The sequence below is a fragment of the Passer domesticus genome, chromosome 7 (genome assembly GCF_036417665.1).
Source record: "Passer domesticus isolate bPasDom1 chromosome 7, bPasDom1.hap1, whole genome shotgun sequence".
In the NCBI taxonomy this organism is placed as follows: Eukaryota; Metazoa; Chordata; class Aves; order Passeriformes; family Passeridae; genus Passer; species Passer domesticus.
Window position 1 is genome coordinate 57,853,866 of NC_087480.1, and position 18,390 is coordinate 57,872,255.

The window sequence follows — 18,390 nt, forward strand, 5'->3', positions numbered from 1 at the left end:
GAATCGCACCGGCACCGCACCGGCACCGGTATCCCACTGTCCCGGTATCCCACTGCCCCGGCATCCCACCGTCCCCCGCCTCAATCCCCGTCCCGCTCCTTCCGAGCGGCCCCCGAATCCCACCGGCATCAGCCCCAGCCCCACTGCGCTCGACCCACCGCCCCCCCTGCCCAGCGGGGATATTAGGACAAAGTTCTTCATCAGAAGGCGTTGGAACAGCTCAGGGATGGAGTCACCACCCTGGAGGGATTTAAGGGGCAGTGGATATGGCACCTGGGGACATGGGTTAGTGGTGGCTCAGGTTAGTGGCTGGGCTCAATGATCTTAAAGGCCTTTTCCTAAAGGATTCTGTGATTTTATTACAGTGTTGCTCATGATCTCTAGATCTCAGACCGAGGAGCTGTGGCACAGGGTGAGGTGGCCTCTCCAGGCAGCTCCCTGTCCCGTCAGTGCTGCTGGGATGGCACCAAGCAGCTCCTCACAGGAGCCCATGGCAAGCCTCCACCTTCATGGGACCTGGGTGCTCCCAAAGAGATGCAAACAGAGGAAAGTCACCTTCCTTTGTCTCTCAGAATCCTTCAAGCTGAGAACGTGGCAGCGAGGGGAGCCCTCCTGCCCCCCTGGGCAGTTTTGGCTGTCCTGTGCTCCTGAGAGAGGCCATGGCCAGTCTGTCCCTGCCAGGCAGGGAGGGGATGGCCCTGCCAGTGCTCCCACAGCCACACGAGGCTACAAGTGCTGGAAAAAGCAGCTCCCAGGGATCTGTACCCAGAGGGAGGAACATCCCCAGCCCTGTGGTGGAATGTGTGCTGATTCCAGCTCAATCTCAGTGCCTGGCACACCCGCAGGACACTGTGGCTGGCTCTGACATGAGCAGGATTTACCTCTGCTCAGACGAACTCACTGCAGCAGAGATGACGGATTCAGCTTTAAGGGACCTGCACTTTGCTCAGCAGCTCTATGACTCCTTCTTTGGTGAGGAACAAAACCTCGCCGGCGTTCTGATTCCAAACCTCAAAGACCGGGGGGTCCTCGCAGACCCTCTTCCCCGCCACCACCACGTAGGGATAGCCCAGCCTCTGGGCATCCTTCAGCCTTTTGCCGATGGTCAGCTGGCCGCGGTCGTCCAGCACCGAGTCGCCGGCGAGGCGGGGCAGTGCCTCGGCCACCTCCTCATACACCCGCTCCAGCAGCGCCGCTCCCTCCTCCTCCTCCCTGCTGCCCCTCTTGGGGGGGATGAAGCACAGCTGGTAGGGCGCGATGAGGCTCGGCCAGCGGATGCCGTCCTCGGTGGAGAGCACCTCGATGGAGGCCGCCAGGATGCGGGAGACGCCCAGGCCGTAGCAGCCCATTTCCGCCAGCTGGGGCTTGTTCTCGGCGGAGGAGAAGACGGCGTTGGCGACGGACGAGTACTTGGTGCCCAGGTAAAACGTGTGCCCCACCTCGATGCCTTTGGTCTTGGTGAGCTTCTCCCCGCACGCGGGGCACGAGGCTCGCTCCCCGCCCAGCGTCTCCACGTTGGCGGCGAAATGTCCCCGAGGGCACAGCAGCAGCCTGTCCTCGCCGACGTCCGCCGGCAGCTGGAACTCGTGGGACGTGGTGCCGCCGATGCTGCCCGTGGCCGCCTGCACCTGGACGCAGGGCAGGCCCAGGCGGGCGAAGAGGCGGCAGTAGGCCGCGCACACCTGCTCGTAGGTGCGCCGAGCCGCCTCCTCGGAGCTGTCGAAGGTGTACATGTCCTTCATGTAGAACTCCCGGCTGCGCAGCAAGCCGAAGCGGGGCTTGGGCTCGTCCCGGAACTTCCTGGTGACCTGGTAGAGGCGCAGCGGGAGCTGCCTGTAGGACAGGCCGCTCTGCGAGGCCACCAGCGCCGTCACCACCTCCTCGTGCGTGGGGCCCAGGCAGTAGCCGTGCTTGTGCCGATCCTCCAGCCGGAAGAGCTCCGGCCCCATCTGGTCCCAGCGGCCGCTGGCGCGCCACAGCTCCGCCGAGCACAGGCTGGGCAGGTTCACCTTCTGCCCGCCCACCGCCTGCATCTCCTCGTCCATCACCTTGATCAGCTTCTCCATGGCGCGGACGGTGGGCGGCAGGTAGCAGAAGCAGCCGGGGCTGGTGGGATGGATGAGCCCCGCCTGCAGCATCAGCCGCTGGCTGCGGCAGGTGGGCTCCCCGGGCCGGCCCTCGGAGCCCGCCGGGCCGCCCACGGGCAGGGCCAGCGGCTGGAAGAGCTGCGAGAGCAGCAGGCGCCTGGCCGTGCCCGGGGTGCCGCTGTGCCGGGCCCTGAGCCCGCGCTGGTGGGCGCCCAGCGCCGGGACACGGCAGCTCCTCAGCAGGGCCTCCATGGCGGCACGGAGAGGGCCTGCGGAGAGCCGACAGAGCCGGGGTCAGGGGCTGCAGGCACAGGGGCAGCAGAGCTCACACGGACCCACGCACACCTTGGGGCGCACGGGTGAGCGCTCCCGGGACGCACAGGTAGCCCTGCGCGGGCACACCGGCACACCCACCCAGGTGTGTACCCAGTCACAGCGAGCGCTGCACAGCGCTCACACCGCACTGCGCGCCCTCCGGGACACACGGGTACCGGGCACGGACACGGGAACGCAGCGCGGGCACACCGGCACACGCACACCTGAGCACACACACACTCACTCACGGGCGCACGCACACACACACCTGAGCACTCACGCGCGTGCACGTGCACGCTCACACACGTACACACTCACGCGCGCACACTCACACACGTGCACGCTCACACACGTGCACACGCACACCTGTACTCACGCACACGTGCGCGCGCACACACACGCGCACACACACACGTGCACACTTACAGCCGCGGGGGGCGCGCGCCCGGCCCCGCCGCCGGCGCGGCCAATGGGGAGCCCCTCCCTGTCACGCGGGCGGACACACGCGCGAGGTGGGCGGCGCGCGCCGCTCTCTATGGTTCCGCCGGGCGCGGCGGGCGCCCCCTGCCGGGCGGGAGGAGCGGCCGCGGCGCTGTGAGGGGACAGCGGGTGGCGCCGGGACCGGGACAGGATTTGGGTGTCCCTTCCCAATTGGGACGCCTTCCCAAGGCTTAGAAAACCGAGAAGGTGCTGGTTCTTGGGAGAGGCTGCCGCTGTGGAACGTGCTGCCGTCCCACGGGCTCTGAGGGACAGTGGCCGCTTGTCCGTCCTGCCCCGGGCAGAACTGGCGCTCATCACCTCAAAAAGCACTTTGGCAGTCCATCCTCCCCCGCTGGTCATGGCTTTGCACGCTGGGGCATGTCCGGAGGGTGGGTACGGCAGACAGCCCTCAGCTCCGCAGGCGCCGGCTGGGAATTCCTCATCTTTCCTAACCCCCTTCTCCATCTCCGCCTTGCTGTTTCTCCAGCCTCACCTGTGCCCAAAGCTGTGTCTGCAGCAGGCACCACAAGGTCTCGGTGGAGCCACACTGCCCAGGGCAATGACCCGCACTCGGTGCCAAATGTTTTCTGTTTGTCCCTCAGGAGCTGCAGGTTGGGAATTGCATCATCCAGGTCAAATTCCACGGCTTGGCCCAGCAGTTTTGTCCGCCAGGAACAGTTCTTGCACAGTGCCCACCCTCGTGTAACAGTAAAAAATAGTAAACAGAGCCAGGCCGGGACAAAAAGGGTCCTTGAAAGCCATGGGCCCGCCTGCTTCCCCTTGCAGGTTCAGTCCTGAGTGTTCAGGGACAGAAGCACCTGGAGGGTGCCTGAGACATCAAAAGCCACCTTCTTAGCTCATTCCAGCTTTCTGCAACCCAGTCTGGCAGACAGACATCGCCTGACACCCAGTGACCACCTCCACACTGCACTTTCAGCCTCCTCCCTCAGCTCAGAGAGAGTTAAACTCTCTGGAGAACACAGTAAAGTACTCCACTGGAGGAGGAGACAGCACTTCCAGGAAGAGTTAAATAATCCTCTTTGAGTATAGGGAAATAAGAACAAATCCTTATTTTAAAAATGGGATTTGAAGAAATCTTCACAGAGGGCTGGAAATGGGCAAAAGCAAGGAATTAAAGAGCACATCTTTGATGCTCCAGGTTATCTAGAAGCATTAAAGTCATTAAACAGTTGAGCCAGTTCTGCCAGGTGACTCAACACCCTGTGTGCCCAGAGGGACCTGTGGCAGGCCCTCGGCAGCTCCGTGCTGGAGCTGGGATCTGGCCCAGGATTCCTGGCAGCTCCCAGACCAGCCTGCCCTGGTTTTGTCAGGCAGTCACTCTCCCTCCGTGCTTGTCACCACAATTAGACAGGCACCGCAAACGCTGTGGCTGTTTGTGAGGCTGCAGATCAGGGTGGATCCCTGTGGGAAGGGAATTTGCTCACCCAGGTGCTGCTGTGTGTCCATGGGGACCCCCAGAGCCACTCTGCAACCCCCTTTGTCCATCGCCCCAGGAACTGAGATTTTCACCAAGCATTCATGACAGAGGGGTTGTCTCCCTTTCTATTGCTGGAGCCAGAGAAGTGAAACACATTTCCATCGGTGACTTATTGCCTGCTGTGCTGATCAAAGGGACAAAACCATCTTGGATTGATTCTCCGGGGCAGCGTTTTAACCAGGAAGGTTTAAGGCTGCACAGGAGACGTGGTCTGTGGGGAAAGCTGATCTCTCATTAAATCAGCAGACAGGACTGAGTGCGGGGCTCAGCTCAGGGGTTATGTGCCTCAAAGCCTGTCTGGGCTCCTTATTTTTTCCAGCTGTGCTGGGGGAACCTAATAAAGGTACTGCTGTCCCTGCAGCCTTTCACCAAACTGCTCCCCTGCTGCTTTGCTGGGGCTGATTTATGGCACTGGGGCCAAAAGCCTGGCCTGAGAGGGGCACAGGAGGGGCTCAGCTCCTGTCTGGGGCCTCCCGAGGGATTTCCGGGAGGGAAAATGCTGAGGATGGGGAGAAGATAAATGAGAGACCAAGCAGGCAACAGCAGCTGTCTTGAATCAGTGCCTGGCGCAGCACCAGAGAGACCAAGGGGTCAGTGTGGGAGTAGCCACTGGGCTGGTGGAAAATGGTTCTTCCCTTTCCAGCAGCATCCCCAGGCAGCACCAGGGCAGGGCTAGGGAGGAGGAGTCAGGGCAGGTGAGAGGCCGAGTCATTCAGTGTCAAACCTCTCTCCATCCTGCAGAGGATTTGCAGTTTGGGCTCGGGGTGGGCACAGACTGGTGGCACACCCCATCCATCCATCCATGGACAGGCTCCTACACAGCTTGTAGGGTCTGTGACCCCCCAGTGCTGGCTCACACCCTTGGCTCACTGCTTTGATCCCCTCCAGTGCTGTCACTGTAACTGCTGGACAATGTTTTTATGCCCAGTGGAGTGGTGGTTGCAGGTCCTGCCTTTGATTTGCCCCTTGGGGATATAAAATTACCGCACAGCCCCTGCACGCTGGCAGCTGCCCAAGGTGCAGGTGCTCCCTCTGGGTAACCCTCGGGTGCTTTCAGACAGCTCCTCCTGAGCAGACAACACTCTGTTTTTTCCCTGCTGTCTTCCAGCCCTGCCTGCACAGGGGAGGGGACATTCCCTGGGGAATGGAGATGCTGGGTGCCACGGTGATGGTTGCCATGGCAAGGGCTGCCACCGTCCCCGTGGTCCTTGGGGACCAGAGCTGTCAGCACGTGGCTGCAGGCAGCCCTGGGGACACGGGCAACCAGGTGAGAGCTGGATGTGTGGGGGCAGCTGGACTTACTGGGGTAGCTCTTCTCACCTCCCAGACCTCTGTGCCTGCCTGAAGCAGCTCCTTGCACAGGGACCTGCACAGGATGGTGCAGGACATGCAGCTCCAGCATGGAAGCACGGGATGTGCTGAGCAGCCAGCAGGGAGCACAGGCTGCCCACAGGCAGGTGAGCCTGGCAGCAGCTCAGCAGTGCCCACGCTGCCTCTGCCTGCATCCTCAGGCCTTTGCCCTTTTCAGGGGATGCTTGGACAACCCTTCCCATTAGTTTTGCTCTGTTTCACCTGCAAGCAAGCGGATACACTTCACGGATGAGGGCAGCTGGGTTTGAGTCCTTTTAGGTGCCAGGAGCTCCTTGTATCCTCAAAAAAAGTCATACTCTGCTGTTTAAAAGCCATTTTTTTCCCTCTAGCAGCATCAGCAGCACATTGCAGAGCCAGTGCAGGTAGGAGCCCTTCCCTCAGTAGCCATTCCTGGAGCTGTATTCATCTTGGCAGCTTCCCCATGGAGAACCAGAACAAAGCCTAAAGGGCTCAAAGCAGACAGGGAAAGCTTGAGTCTGAAATAGTCCACCTTGGCTAGGGATGATGAGCAGGAATCCACATGGCTTCTCTCCTTTATCCAGCTGAGTGAGGAACAGGCAGCTTGAAAGAGGTCAAGACATCTTGGTAATTGGTGGGGAACTTTCAGATTACACTTGAGTGGGGAGGTTGTGACACTGCTGCCCTTCACTGCAGGTGGCAGGAGGGGACTGGAGAGTGAGCTCAAGCCTGCAGGGATAATCAACTCTTTATGGCCTGCTGTGGCCAGAGCTGCTCCTGGAGGAGTGGTGGGGCTCTCCCTGGGTACTGTGTCCTCCTCCCTCCCTGCAGTGGGGGCTCCCTTTGGTTGAGATGTGCCACTGTTGTTGTTTCACCTGATGCTGCCACAGTCAGCCTGCTCCTCAGGGGCTTTCTCAAACTGGGGGAACCTCAGGAGCAGCCAGGAGCCTGCCATTCACAGGCTGGGAGCTGGGGAGGCCCAGGAGCAAAGGACAAGAGAGACTAACTGCTGGAATTATACCATGCCTTCCCTGGGATAGACAGGGCTGACAGGAGCATGACAGAGAGGATTCCTGTCCTCTCTCTGCCTGGCTGAAAGAGTTAAAGGAGGGGGGGAAATGACACTGCAATTGAGCAGTAATTAACTATTCTCAGCTGGGAATTTAGAGAAATTACATACATGAGAAGAGGATGCCAGATCCTGCACATCCTCCCAAGGAAGGTGTGATGGCACACGCAGCTCACTCAGGGTTAAACACATCCTTTCAAACCCTGCTCCTACCTAGAGGAGTTGCACATACCTGTTCTGGGTGCTGTTACCACACCTGAGCAGCCCCAGGTCCACCACAACTCCACAGAGAAGTGGGTCTGGAAAAGTGCTACCATAGCAAAGATGAGCAGGGAATGAAAACCTGGAGGCAGTGGAGAAAGTGGGATGAGCAGAAAATGTCAGTAGCAACAAAAGCTGGCCATAAAAATGCACTGGGAGCACGTTGGTTCTCCTAGAGTTAAGTTTATCGGGTCTTGTACAAGTGTTTAGACCAGACAGGAATAATTAAATCTACATGTAATTACACGTTAGTTGTGGCTGATTAAGTACGCTAATTAATCTGCAATTATCATTTGGTGGGGGGAGATAATGGAACACAGGTAAAACTGCAGCGATTTGAGGAAATCCTGGCTATTGTTCCCAAGGAGGAGGTCTCTGAAGGGAAATGCCTGAGCAGTGATGTGAGGGAGGGAGGGTACAGAAATGCTGCTGTAGGAGGGTTGTGCAATGCAAGGCCAGCACGGGAGGGCTTTGGCACCTGAACTGCAGCTTCAGCAGGGCTGAGGCACTTGGCAGCCTGGCTTTCTCCCTGGGAAAAGAGCATTGTGCACCCTGGGAGAAGGTGTACGAGCTGTGATCAGGGAGGGGCAGGAGCACCTCCCACTGAGCCTCCGGAGCTGCTTGGAGAGATTTATCAAGGAGACAGAAGAGGTGGGTGTGAAATGCCCCAGGCTGAAGAGTGCACTGACTCTTCAGTCTCACTTCTGGCTGCTCATTCAAGGCAGGGATTAGAGTTATTAGCATGAAATGAGAATGAAGTAATTACCCACTGTCAATAGGTAGCACCTAAATGTAAAATGGGAGTTTGTCCTCCGTAGATAAAATGTCACGGGGAAAGAAGAAAGTGGTGTGTGTGAAAAATCAGGACAATTGGCATCATGAAGCTGCGTGGAGCTAGTGGGGCATAAGTGAAGGGTTAAAGGCTCAGCTATGAGGTATTTCTTTATTGCAGGTGTGTCTTGGGGAAAAGATAAGTGAAGGTTCACAGACTTCAAAGACATTCCTACAAACATCACCTCCCACCACCTCCCTCACAATGCCCTGGGTGTCTTACCCAGACTTTTCTCAGTAAACACAGGCCATGTGGAATGACACAAGAAGCACGAGAAATGATAAACAGCTGTTGAAAAGCAAGCAAGCACTCATTAAAAGACACCCCTTGGAACAGTACGCCGGCCAGAGCTTTATTTTCAACAGCCCATACAACCAAAAACCAAGAGCAACAGCAATGGTGTGTGTGTGTGTGCATGTGTGTGACTGATAGAGTTTGCCAATAAATTAAGGAGTGAAAAAACAAACACAGTGCATACCTAAAGATCATCAGTACATAAGTGAAACACAGCCTAAGTAGAAGTATTTGCATATCCTCTAGCTGTTTTAACACTGCCCTTTCAAAGCTAACCAAACCATTCTTGCTCTGTGCAGACTATGCAAGCACTGGGCTGATGGTAGCTTCACCCCAGGGACAATCCCTCGTGGGGGCAGGAAGGCAGGTCACACCCTGAGAATCAACACTTGCCTTCCTGTGTACCCCTGGTGCAGCCAGGAGGTGTGGCAGGCACTCCTGGATCACTGACACAGCTCCAGGGCCCGGGCAGCACTGAGGACACTCTGCACTGGCCGTGTCTCCCCATGGAATGCTGCCCCTGTGCAGGACTTGAGGGGGTACCTTACTTGCATCACTGAGTTACAGCCCAAGCTTATTCCTGCTACTGCTTTATCATTGGTTTCATCTGGACCTTAAACATCCATCTATCAATAAATAAAATCATTGGTTTAGCACACATAATAAAATTACACCTCCCATTGGTAACTGGTTGAGAAGTTCTCCGTGTTACCTCCTACACAAGCCTCAAGAAAATGACTCTTTTCCCTCAGGCTTAGTAAGGTTTCAAGTTACAATTTTCAGTACTGCTTGGACAAGACACAGGCTTGGTTGGAACCCTGATTCTGGCTACAGGGCCAAAACATCTCCACACTTCTACGCTCAACTGCATCAAGTCCATGACTGTGCCATTTTCACCTGCGAGCAGCAGAAGAGGGAACTAACAGTACTTGCTGTTATTCCCTCTCCAGGTGACTGAAACAGTCCTTTTACAAAGCCTATCAACCTAACCCAGCTAAAATGAAAAGCAAAAATGTCACTCAAGTCAGAACCAAAGCCTGCGTGTATCAAGATTCACATCAAGAGCTCTTATCCACAGCCACTTGCTCTAACAAACCTCCCATAAATGCAGCCTTGACTTCCTTCTCCCACAGGCCAGGACAGAACAATCTGAGATAAGCCATATCTTCCTCCAACTGAGTACTTATAAGGCACTAAAATTAAGCCACAACCAAACAACCCCAAAAAAACACAAACCCAAAAGAAACCCAAACAAACTGACCCACAAAGAAATTAAAATTTGGCTATATGAAATAGCAGCAATTTGTTTTCAGTGGTCTACAAAGCCAGAACATTGATACTTTGGGGCAAAAAAAAAAACAATGCACTGTTGGCCAACTACAAAACACCTAAAAACCTACATCCATTCACACTTCATAATCAAAATCAGTACAAATCTGATAGGCACAAGTAAAAAGCATCTTCTTCACACCTCAGTGCTCAGTTTTCCAGCAGAAGCCAGGCCTGGGGAGCTCAGCTGCCCTGCAGGACAAGGTGAGCAGCCCAGCACCACCATCACACAGCTGCAGGAGGATGGAGTGGGGACGAGCCACTGCAGAGCTGCTCCAGGACACTGACTGGAGGCAAATGTTTTTAACAACATGATTAATTAACAATGTGTTCAGCTTTGGCACCTATTTCTGAGCCCTCCCTCCCGTTTTCAGAAGTCATGTTAAATATAACTGGTGTAACTCCAGTGTCTTCATCCATTCCCATTATTTTTCTTCTGCTTGGAAATAGGTGAACTCACCTATGTCACTACATTAGATACAAAGGCTAGCACTTCAGATTTCTTAAAAACAATCACTCTGAGTTTGGAAAACTGGTTTTAAAACATATGAAGAAATACTAAACATAAATGTGTAAAGCAGGAATTCATACCTTTAAACATCAATAAGAATGAGCTTATTTGGAGAGCAATAAAGCTTTTTTTTAAAGGATATACTGACTAGCTATAGGTAAATTCCTCTTTCCCTGATTGCTTGGTGAGCTCAGCCAGGCTCAGTGCCTTGCAGCTTTGCAGATTTTGTCATACACTTCTGGAAAGGCATCCTTGCAATTCATCTCCTCCCTCAGCTTGTGGTACAATGAGCCATCAAACATATCCCAGAACTCCTCACGGGTCATGTAACAATCTGCATACAGCATCTGGAAACTGCAGAGAAGGGAAAGAGAGATTCAGTGTTAACTGAGCCACAAGATTTGATACAGAATGTTAAAAAAAAATTCAGTGCGAGCTATGAATAGCAAATACTTTAAACAAAATCATCAACAATGCTTTTTAAAAAACAAACAAATACAATAGCTCATGTGGATTATGCTGGGACATTCAGCCAACTATATTTTGTGGATTTAGTAATTTTTTTCCTTAGGATCCATGTAGGTACAACCATAGAATCTCATATTTGCCTGCATTACAATATCTATTCAAGACAGATGTAACAATACATCCTTTGACTTTTTCATTTCTCTGGACATGAAGAATATCACTAGGAAGGCAAAATGAGACCAGGCCAAGAAGATAAATTCATAGTGTGAGCAAAGCATGGTGTAACAAAGGTCCATTTACAAATTAAATCCTTCTTCAGCTGTGGACTCTTCCTCACTCCCACAGTGTGCTCTCTGAGCTGCAGCTACCATCAGAGCACAGCAGCAAAACACAACCTAACAATCACACAATTGTTTTGTGTGATTATGAAACTGGAAGATCAAGCATTTATCCATTGTTCATTTCCCAGTGACAGGTGAAAAACAGACCAAACTTTGTCAGTAAAGAGCTTTAAATTAAAATCTTAATTTCAAGTTAATGAAAAAAAAAAAAAGCTTAAAATTAACTTTGGGTTGCTTTGTTCTCTGGCAAATCACTTCTTGCAGCTCAAAGTCATTTGCAGTCCCCAAATCATCTCGAAGCAGCCTTGCCATTATTGCTCAGCCACATGGGACATGATCACTGTTAGACTGAGAAGTAGGTCAAAACAGAAATGGGGATAAATTAGACTGGTGGTGTAAAAATACCATGTAGTTGCTTTTTGTTCCTGAGAAACCAGCCCGTGGCTGCTTCTCCACTGACACCGCTCCAGCAAATCAGGCTGGCTCGAGTCCGTGGCAGATGGTGGACACATGCCTCACGCCCACTGTGGTCCTGGGTAATCAGAACCCAGGCAGGGAAAAGGAAGCTCTGGAGCACAAGTTTTGAGGGAGGAAAGAATGCCACCAGCACACAGGGACTGACTGCAGGGACAGCCAAGGCTGGCCCCCTGGGCAAGGACATCCCGGCGCAAGGACGGGGCAGAGCGGCTCCACGATGCTGCAAGGACTGCAGGGAGAACAGTCCCAAGGGCAGCCAGGGAAGCTGTCCAAACTTTTGGGATTCCTCAATGATGTATTCCAAGGGTGTATTTTGTAGCAGCAGACTCTACTCCCAGAGCAGCCTGGAGCTGAAAGGTGATCTGAAGTCACCCAGCTCCCAACTACACTGCAGTGACTTCAGCCAGTGTGTCTTTTTGTTTGGTTGGTTTCACAATCAAATCATAAAGTGAAATCATACTTAAAGCTCACCAAAATTAGCAATTTAAATTAGTTTTCAATTACTGTGGTTATTAAATTAATGCAGTATTAAATATTAAAGTTCTGTGGGATAAATAACTGTGATTAAACCACAGAGTGTGAATTATATGACATTATCACTGTTCTGAGGAGTGGGGTCCTTACCCGTGCACACTTCTTACAAACTTTTCCATTTGCCTCATTGAAGCTCTGGCTTCAAACTGTTTGCTTTTGGGCTCTCCATAAGCTCCTATATCCACGTAGAGCTCAGCTTCATTTCCTTTGGGATGGACCATACCAGGATTGTTGGGCAATATGAAAGGACATAACCAAATAGGGTACACCTGCAGGGGCAGAAAAAAAACTTTATCTCTTATTTTTTAACGCAATCATCCTTTAAGCTCTTTAACACGTGGCAAAATAAAGAGTTGAGAGAACTTTCTCCCAGTCTTGGTCTGAAACTTTGCTTTCAGTCTTCCTTCTCAGCTGTCCTGGTGTTGTTTTTAGCTGCACTTTCTAATGATCATAACACAAATAGATTGAAAATGTCCTCTTAGAATAGTATCTCCTCCCCTTAAACATATGAATTTAAAAGGGAAAAAAACCCAAAAACACCCATTAATAAACCACCCCCTGATCTCAAAGCAACAACTGAATAAACATTCTAAGCAAAGAGAGAAGGAAGTGTTTTCTTTTCCAGGTCAGTCCAAAACTGAAATTATCAAAATTGAAATTCTACACTAACAAAAATAAATTCAGAAATAAAAGCAAGAAAGGGAAATGAAGCTCCACAGTTGGTGCTTGGTGAGACCACCAATCATTTTAGGTGAAGATCAGTTCAAATTTCAGTAAGTGATAAAATCTTTTAGAAGTGTCAGCTTCTGCCAAAGCTTGAATCTTTTATTTAATGCTTCTCTTTTTCATAGATCTGTGTTTATTTCTGCTGCAGCCTTGCATCATGGACTCACAAAGCACAGCACTCCCCAGGACACAATAATGACCTTTTGCACAAGCAGAATATTATGTCTAACATCAACAGTCACAGTCCTTATCACAAAGAACCCAAGATTTGCTGGCTTCTAAGGAGATGAGTTCTTACATTAAGGTCAACGTGGAAGGTCTGGATTGATTTTTCAAGGCTCTTCATTGGCACCAGCATGTCCTGCACAACGTGGTGTTGCTCATACAGCTTCCTGATGGCTTCTCCTTGGGTGAGCTTCAGCAGAGAGATTTTTGGGGGCACCATCCAGCCAAACAGGTAACGGAACACGGGGTTATTGCCAAAAGGAATGATATCCTTCCAAGAGGAAAGAAGAAGAGTCTGACTGAAGAATGTGTGAGCGGACCAAAAGAACACTTCAGAGCCTTCAGGGCAATATTAAGCCAGATTTTCAATAAATTTAATGGATGATACTTTGCTGAAGTATTAAAACACAAATTAGCAAATTAGGGGGCCTGGACTGCACTTGGCTACAGAGCTTTGCCCCAAGCCTCCTCTGGTTTTCAGCTGTATGAATCACAACATACCCAGCCCCAAATAATGTCAGAAAATAAAGAGAGCAACAGGCTATTATCTTGCAACAGCCAAGGGAGGAGTGCAAAAGCAGCTAACTTTACAGAAGTTTTGCAAGAATAACCAAATTTCTCAACAGCATTTTAAAGCTGTAAAATTTTAATTACCACACGCACAGCCAACTGCTGTTTACCTTCTGCAGGAGCTGAAAGGAGCTGGTACCTCACTCCAGAGATTCAAAATGTAGTAACAGGAATATTTCAGAATGTCAAATCAAGTTTTGCGTAAGTACACATGACAATAAACACATTTATAAAATTCTGAGTAATGACCTGATTATCTAATTACTTTAGGTGGGGCAGTTTTTTAGCCAGAATTTCACATTCATGTTTTTTTCCACCACCTGAATTTGGAAATCACTCAGTAGACACAAAAATTTACTGCTGAAATTTAATACTTAGTTATGTAAGTAACATATATACTTAAGGTCTAAATTCAGAAAAGCACTAAATCAAAAAATTAGGAGTTTCTGATACAACACCTTATATGTCAAGAAGTGTCCTTGGATTTGCTGCACCCAAATGCAGGACTTGTAAATTTGCCACAAACTTTGCCATTTTTTTCTGCCATTAAAGACAGAAGCTGCTGCCAAGGGGAAGAAGGTACATTGTACCTACACTGGGAAAGGGCAGAGTACCCTCCTGCAGATATATTTGAATTTTAGAACTGGTCTTACTTGGAGCTCCCAGAAGATACTGCGAGTATGTCTGTGGTAGTAATGTCTAGAAGGAATGTATTCCACTCCAGTCCTGTCAGCTTTCAAATACTTCTCCACATGCTTAAAGAACCATGGCTTGTAGTAGTTGCCAATTCTGTTTATCTGCAAGAAACCATGAATTCACTGGGTAACAATTACACCTTGCTAGACAACAGAGTATGTCCCCAAATTCCTTTCCTGGGAGGAATCTGTGTCATACCCTCTGGGTAAGACTGTCACAAGGCACCTAGGGAGCCTTCACCCCACTTGCAAGGCTTCTTCTTTCCTTTCTTGCCATTAAGGTTTAAGTAAGGCTTCCCACTGACAAGCTATTTAAGAACCCATGAATGTGACAGAACTGAATTCCTAAAATGCCAATCTCCAAACCCACCATTAATCCAAAATCTCACATGGCACAGAGGAAACATCCAGGTGGAAGGTCGCATGAACACTTAGCATGACCCTCCTGTGCATGCCGCTGATGTGTTTTTATTAATATTACCAGCATTAAAAGCTTGCTAGGAAGAAAGCTGTTCTGAATAACTGCAGTGCAAAGCAGCATTGCTCAGTCTATGAGAAAAGATCCTTCTCTTCCTCCTCAGAAGAACAATTAAATCACTGGGTAATTTCTCACCAATAACAGAGATTCAGAGAACAGATTCTGTCATAGTAGGAATTAAAATATTCTGACGGACTGATCCAAATTTTAATCCTATGTTATTATGTCCAATTCTATAATGGTTTTATCCTAGCTTCAGTTAGACTTGGGGAGTATTTTTTCATTGTCAGCAACTTCCCTTTAGTTACCTTGCTTTGCTCAGCTTCATCAGTCAAGACTCCTGTCATGATGACTGCTTCATCCAAGGAATACATAAGTCCTTCCACAAAACTATTCTCCTTTTTCTTAGACTCTTCAGTGAACTTCTCACAAATCTTCTGCAGTCCTCTTACTGGCTCGTAATGTATTTTGACATATTTCTTGGCAGGAACCATTTTTATTTCTGCTGCAACCAGGAAACCCAGAGTACCACAAGACCAAGGCACTGCATAAAATAGGTCTGAGTTTTCAGTCTGCAAAAAGTATGTATGTCATACTAAATCATATATCCACACCAATAACTGTCAATGACATTGTAAATGATAGCAAAGTAACATTTTGTCTTACTGGTGAACATCTCACAAGGCTTCCATCAGCAAGAACAAGTTCATAGGCCACACAGGTGTGCTGAAAAAGTCCATAGATATGGGATGAAGACTCAATGCCAGTTCCCATGATCAGGCCACCTTGTTAAGAGAGCAGACAACAAATCAAATGAAACACAGTCCAAAATGTGGGTGATTTATAAGAGCAAACCTCCACTTTATAAGCTAAGACTATTAAAAAAAAAGTGCGTATAACATAAATCTCTAGAACCTTTAAAACAATGAAATTAAAAAACCCTAATGAAAGTGCAGCAAAATCAGTGAGTCTCTTGTCACCAGCAATCCTTACCTACTGTGAGATCATCAAGCTCTGGTACCACAGGAATGGTCCAGCCCATGGGATTCAGGTAAGCAGTCAGCTGGCCCATGGACACCAAGGGCTCCACACGAACAACCTAAAAAGAAAAAAAAAAACAAACCCACCCCCAAGTTCTCAACAAATGCAAATGAAGAGTTCAGCATTAATGATGACAAAACATGGCTAACTGGTTATACCTCCATCTGTTATCAGAACTCAGAGATTCACTTTCCTAAGAGAGCTACTAAAAATAGTGGGAACTGTTTAGTGATTCCTCCTCTGCCTCAACATCTTGTTGCTCAGTGCCCAAACCCATAAATCAATCTGGTCTTTTAGACTTCAGCACATAAAAGCCAAGCAATTCCATATGCTGGGTTTTTCAGATGGAACGATCCAAGCCCACATTGCAAACCCTTGAAATGTGACAGGTCTGCTACAAAATTTTGTTCTTTGTGCAATCTAATCCCTTCAGCCCCGAGTATCATGAAGGAAAGGATAAAATCCATTACAGTGCATGCTTCGTGGTGGGATTTGTTACCTGTCTTTCACTGTCTACTTCCAGAACATCCATTAAATTGATCATGATGTTCTTGTGAGTCTTCTTGTACTTGCCAACACGGAGTGACACCGTCAGCCAGCCGGGCCGGCCCGTGCACATGTACCTCTTGCTGCCTTCCTTCTTCCATTCCCGGACCTGCAAGAGCCAACAGCTGTCACAGCAGGGGTGCTTTGGAAGCCTCTCTGCAGATCTCTGGACTTCTAAGTAAAGTATGGCCAGAGTGGTTTAGTTACGTAGAGGACACGTTTCTAAAATCCTGTAGCTCTGGGCTTTTCTTCTGGGGGAATGATTCAGAAAGATGACAACACTAGAGTTAAAAAAGCCCTCCCCTAAGGGAGGTGTTATCACTGTTGTAATCTTAGTTCTAATCCAAAACACACAAAAAGTGGTTTGCGCCTCCAAATGACCAGGTCTAGTGGAATCAACCTTAAGCAACCTGGTCTAGTGGAAGATGCCCTTGCCCATGGCAGGTGGGGTTGGAATAAGATAATTTCTAAGGTCCCTTCCAACCCAAAGCCTCTTAAGATTCTACGAAAAGTTGGGAAGGAAAATGTGCAAGCCATATGAATTCTGCAAAGCCACAGTGGTTAACACCCAGAGAACAAACAACTGCATTTTCTTCCAAGCTCAGCTGCTACTACAGCTGTAAAAAAAAAAAAAAAACAACAACAACAAAAAAAACCAATCAACAACCCCAACCCCTCTGAGAAGCGGACGTGACAGAATCACCACAAACACCAGAACCACTGCACACATCTGCATTTCTGGGCGGAGGAAAAGTTTAATCTGCCCACGAAGCAGCTCCTGGGGCCGGCGGTGCCGAGCACAGGGCGTGAGGGCAGGCAGAACACGCTTCTGAGCCCCAGATCCGGACAGACGCTTTCCCATCTTGCACACACGTGTGTCCCTGAGCCCGGCTCTCAGCACACCCGGGCACACCCGCACGGAGGGAATTCCACAGGAGTTCCTGCGGGAGGCCGCAAGCCCCGCCGGCGGTGATCCCTTCGCTTCCCCCGCTCCGGGGAAGGAATGGCGGGGATGATGACAGAGAGCGGGACAAGGGCACGCCGTCCCCGAGCCGTGCCGGGCGGGACAGCCCCTGGATGCGCCTCACCTGCTCCTGGATGTGCCGGACGCGCTGGGCGTGCTGCCGCGGCGCGCTGTGGAGCCGCCACACGGCCCACGCGCGCAGCTGGTAGTAGATGTCGAAGAGGATGGAGAGCGGCAGGAGGAAGAAGCAGACGAAGACCCAGCGGTGGTGCACCAGCACGGCCTCCAGCCCGCGGTGCCGCACCCAGAGCAGCAGGAGCAGCAGCCCCGCGCCCACCGACCACAGCGCCGACATGACGCCCACCGCCCGCTCGCGCTCCATCACGGCCGCGCGCCCTTATGGGACCCCGCCATGCCGCGCCCGCCGCTCGCGCGCTCGCCGCCCGGGCCACGCCCCGCCGCCCCCATTGGCCCAGGCGTGAGGCGAGGGGAGGGCGGCGGCCAATCGCGGAGCTCCGCGGAGATCGGACCAGGCGCTGAGGGCGCCGATTGGCTGCGCGCGGCCGGCCCCGCGCTCCCCCTCATCGCAGCGGCCACAGGGCCCCCCCCCGCGGCGGGGGTGTCAGCGCCTGGGGACTGAGGGGGACCGGGAATGGGACCGGGCCGGGCAGGGCCGGGAATGGGGACAGGGACAGGGACAGACAGGGCTGGGAATGGGGACCGGGACAGGGACAGACCCTCAGGGCTGGGAATGGGGACAGGGACAGGGACAGACAGGGCCGGGAATGGGCACCGGGACAGGGTCAGACAGGGCTGGGAATGGGGACAGGGACAGGGACAGACACAGACAGGGCTGGGAATGGGGACCGGGACCGGGACAGACAGGGCCGGGAATGGGCACCGGGACAGGGTCAGACCCCGGTAAAGGCTGGGAATGGGCACCGGGACAGGGTCAGACCGCCGGGCAGGGCTGGGCACTGGTCCTGGGAATGGGGATACGGGGCTGGGACAAGGGCTGAGGCAGAGGGGACTCCCCGGTCAGGGTGGGGACAGGCCCTGGTACTGCTGTGTGACCATGTCCCCTGAGCGAGGGATGCACCCTGGTGCCTTTGGGTTGGGGTCTGGAGCAGAACACCTGTGCACCCCTCACCTGTGCACCCCTCACCTGTGCACCCCTCTGGTGTTGAAGGCAACCCGGCAGTGCAGGTGTCTCCAAAGCGCCATGCAGTTCCATTTCTAGAATAAAGAAGGGGGCACCTCCCTCCACAACACGGCTTACTCTCTAAAACCCTGGCAGAAAACTCCTATCTGTGATGGGAC

The 18,390-nt window shown here is 51.6% G+C and overlaps 2 protein-coding genes and 1 long non-coding RNA gene across 3 annotated transcripts; 1 reads left to right on the forward strand and 2 right to left on the reverse strand.

Moving 5' to 3' along the window:
- Positions 1-87: 87 nt before the first annotated feature.
- PARS2 (prolyl-tRNA synthetase 2, mitochondrial) lies at positions 88-2,907 on the reverse strand. Its single transcript, XM_064428952.1, has 2 exons — positions 2,829-2,907; positions 88-2,356 (listed from the first exon to the last, which is right to left on the reverse strand). The coding sequence occupies exon 2, from the start codon at positions 2,337-2,339 to the stop codon at positions 927-929; it is 1,413 nt and encodes a 470-aa protein (XP_064285022.1). The 5' UTR covers positions 2,340-2,356; positions 2,829-2,907; the 3' UTR covers positions 88-926.
- Positions 2,908-5,579: 2,672 nt separating this feature from the next.
- On the forward strand, positions 5,580-8,204 carry LOC135305389 (uncharacterized). Its single transcript, XR_010366583.1, has 2 exons — positions 5,580-5,647; positions 7,992-8,204. It is a non-coding gene; the product is annotated as an uncharacterized LOC135305389 (long non-coding RNA).
- Positions 8,205-9,756: 1,552 nt separating this feature from the next.
- DHCR24 (24-dehydrocholesterol reductase) lies at positions 9,757-17,531 on the reverse strand. Its single transcript, XM_064428953.1, has 9 exons — positions 17,195-17,531; positions 16,060-16,215; positions 15,513-15,618; positions 15,186-15,304; positions 14,828-15,091; positions 14,000-14,143; positions 12,850-13,047; positions 11,916-12,094; positions 9,757-10,359 (listed from the first exon to the last, which is right to left on the reverse strand). Exons 1-9 carry the CDS (start codon positions 17,450-17,452, stop codon positions 10,206-10,208), a joined length of 1,578 nt encoding a protein of 525 aa, XP_064285023.1. The 5' UTR covers positions 17,453-17,531; the 3' UTR covers positions 9,757-10,205.
- Between the last annotated feature and the right edge of the window lie 859 nt (positions 17,532-18,390).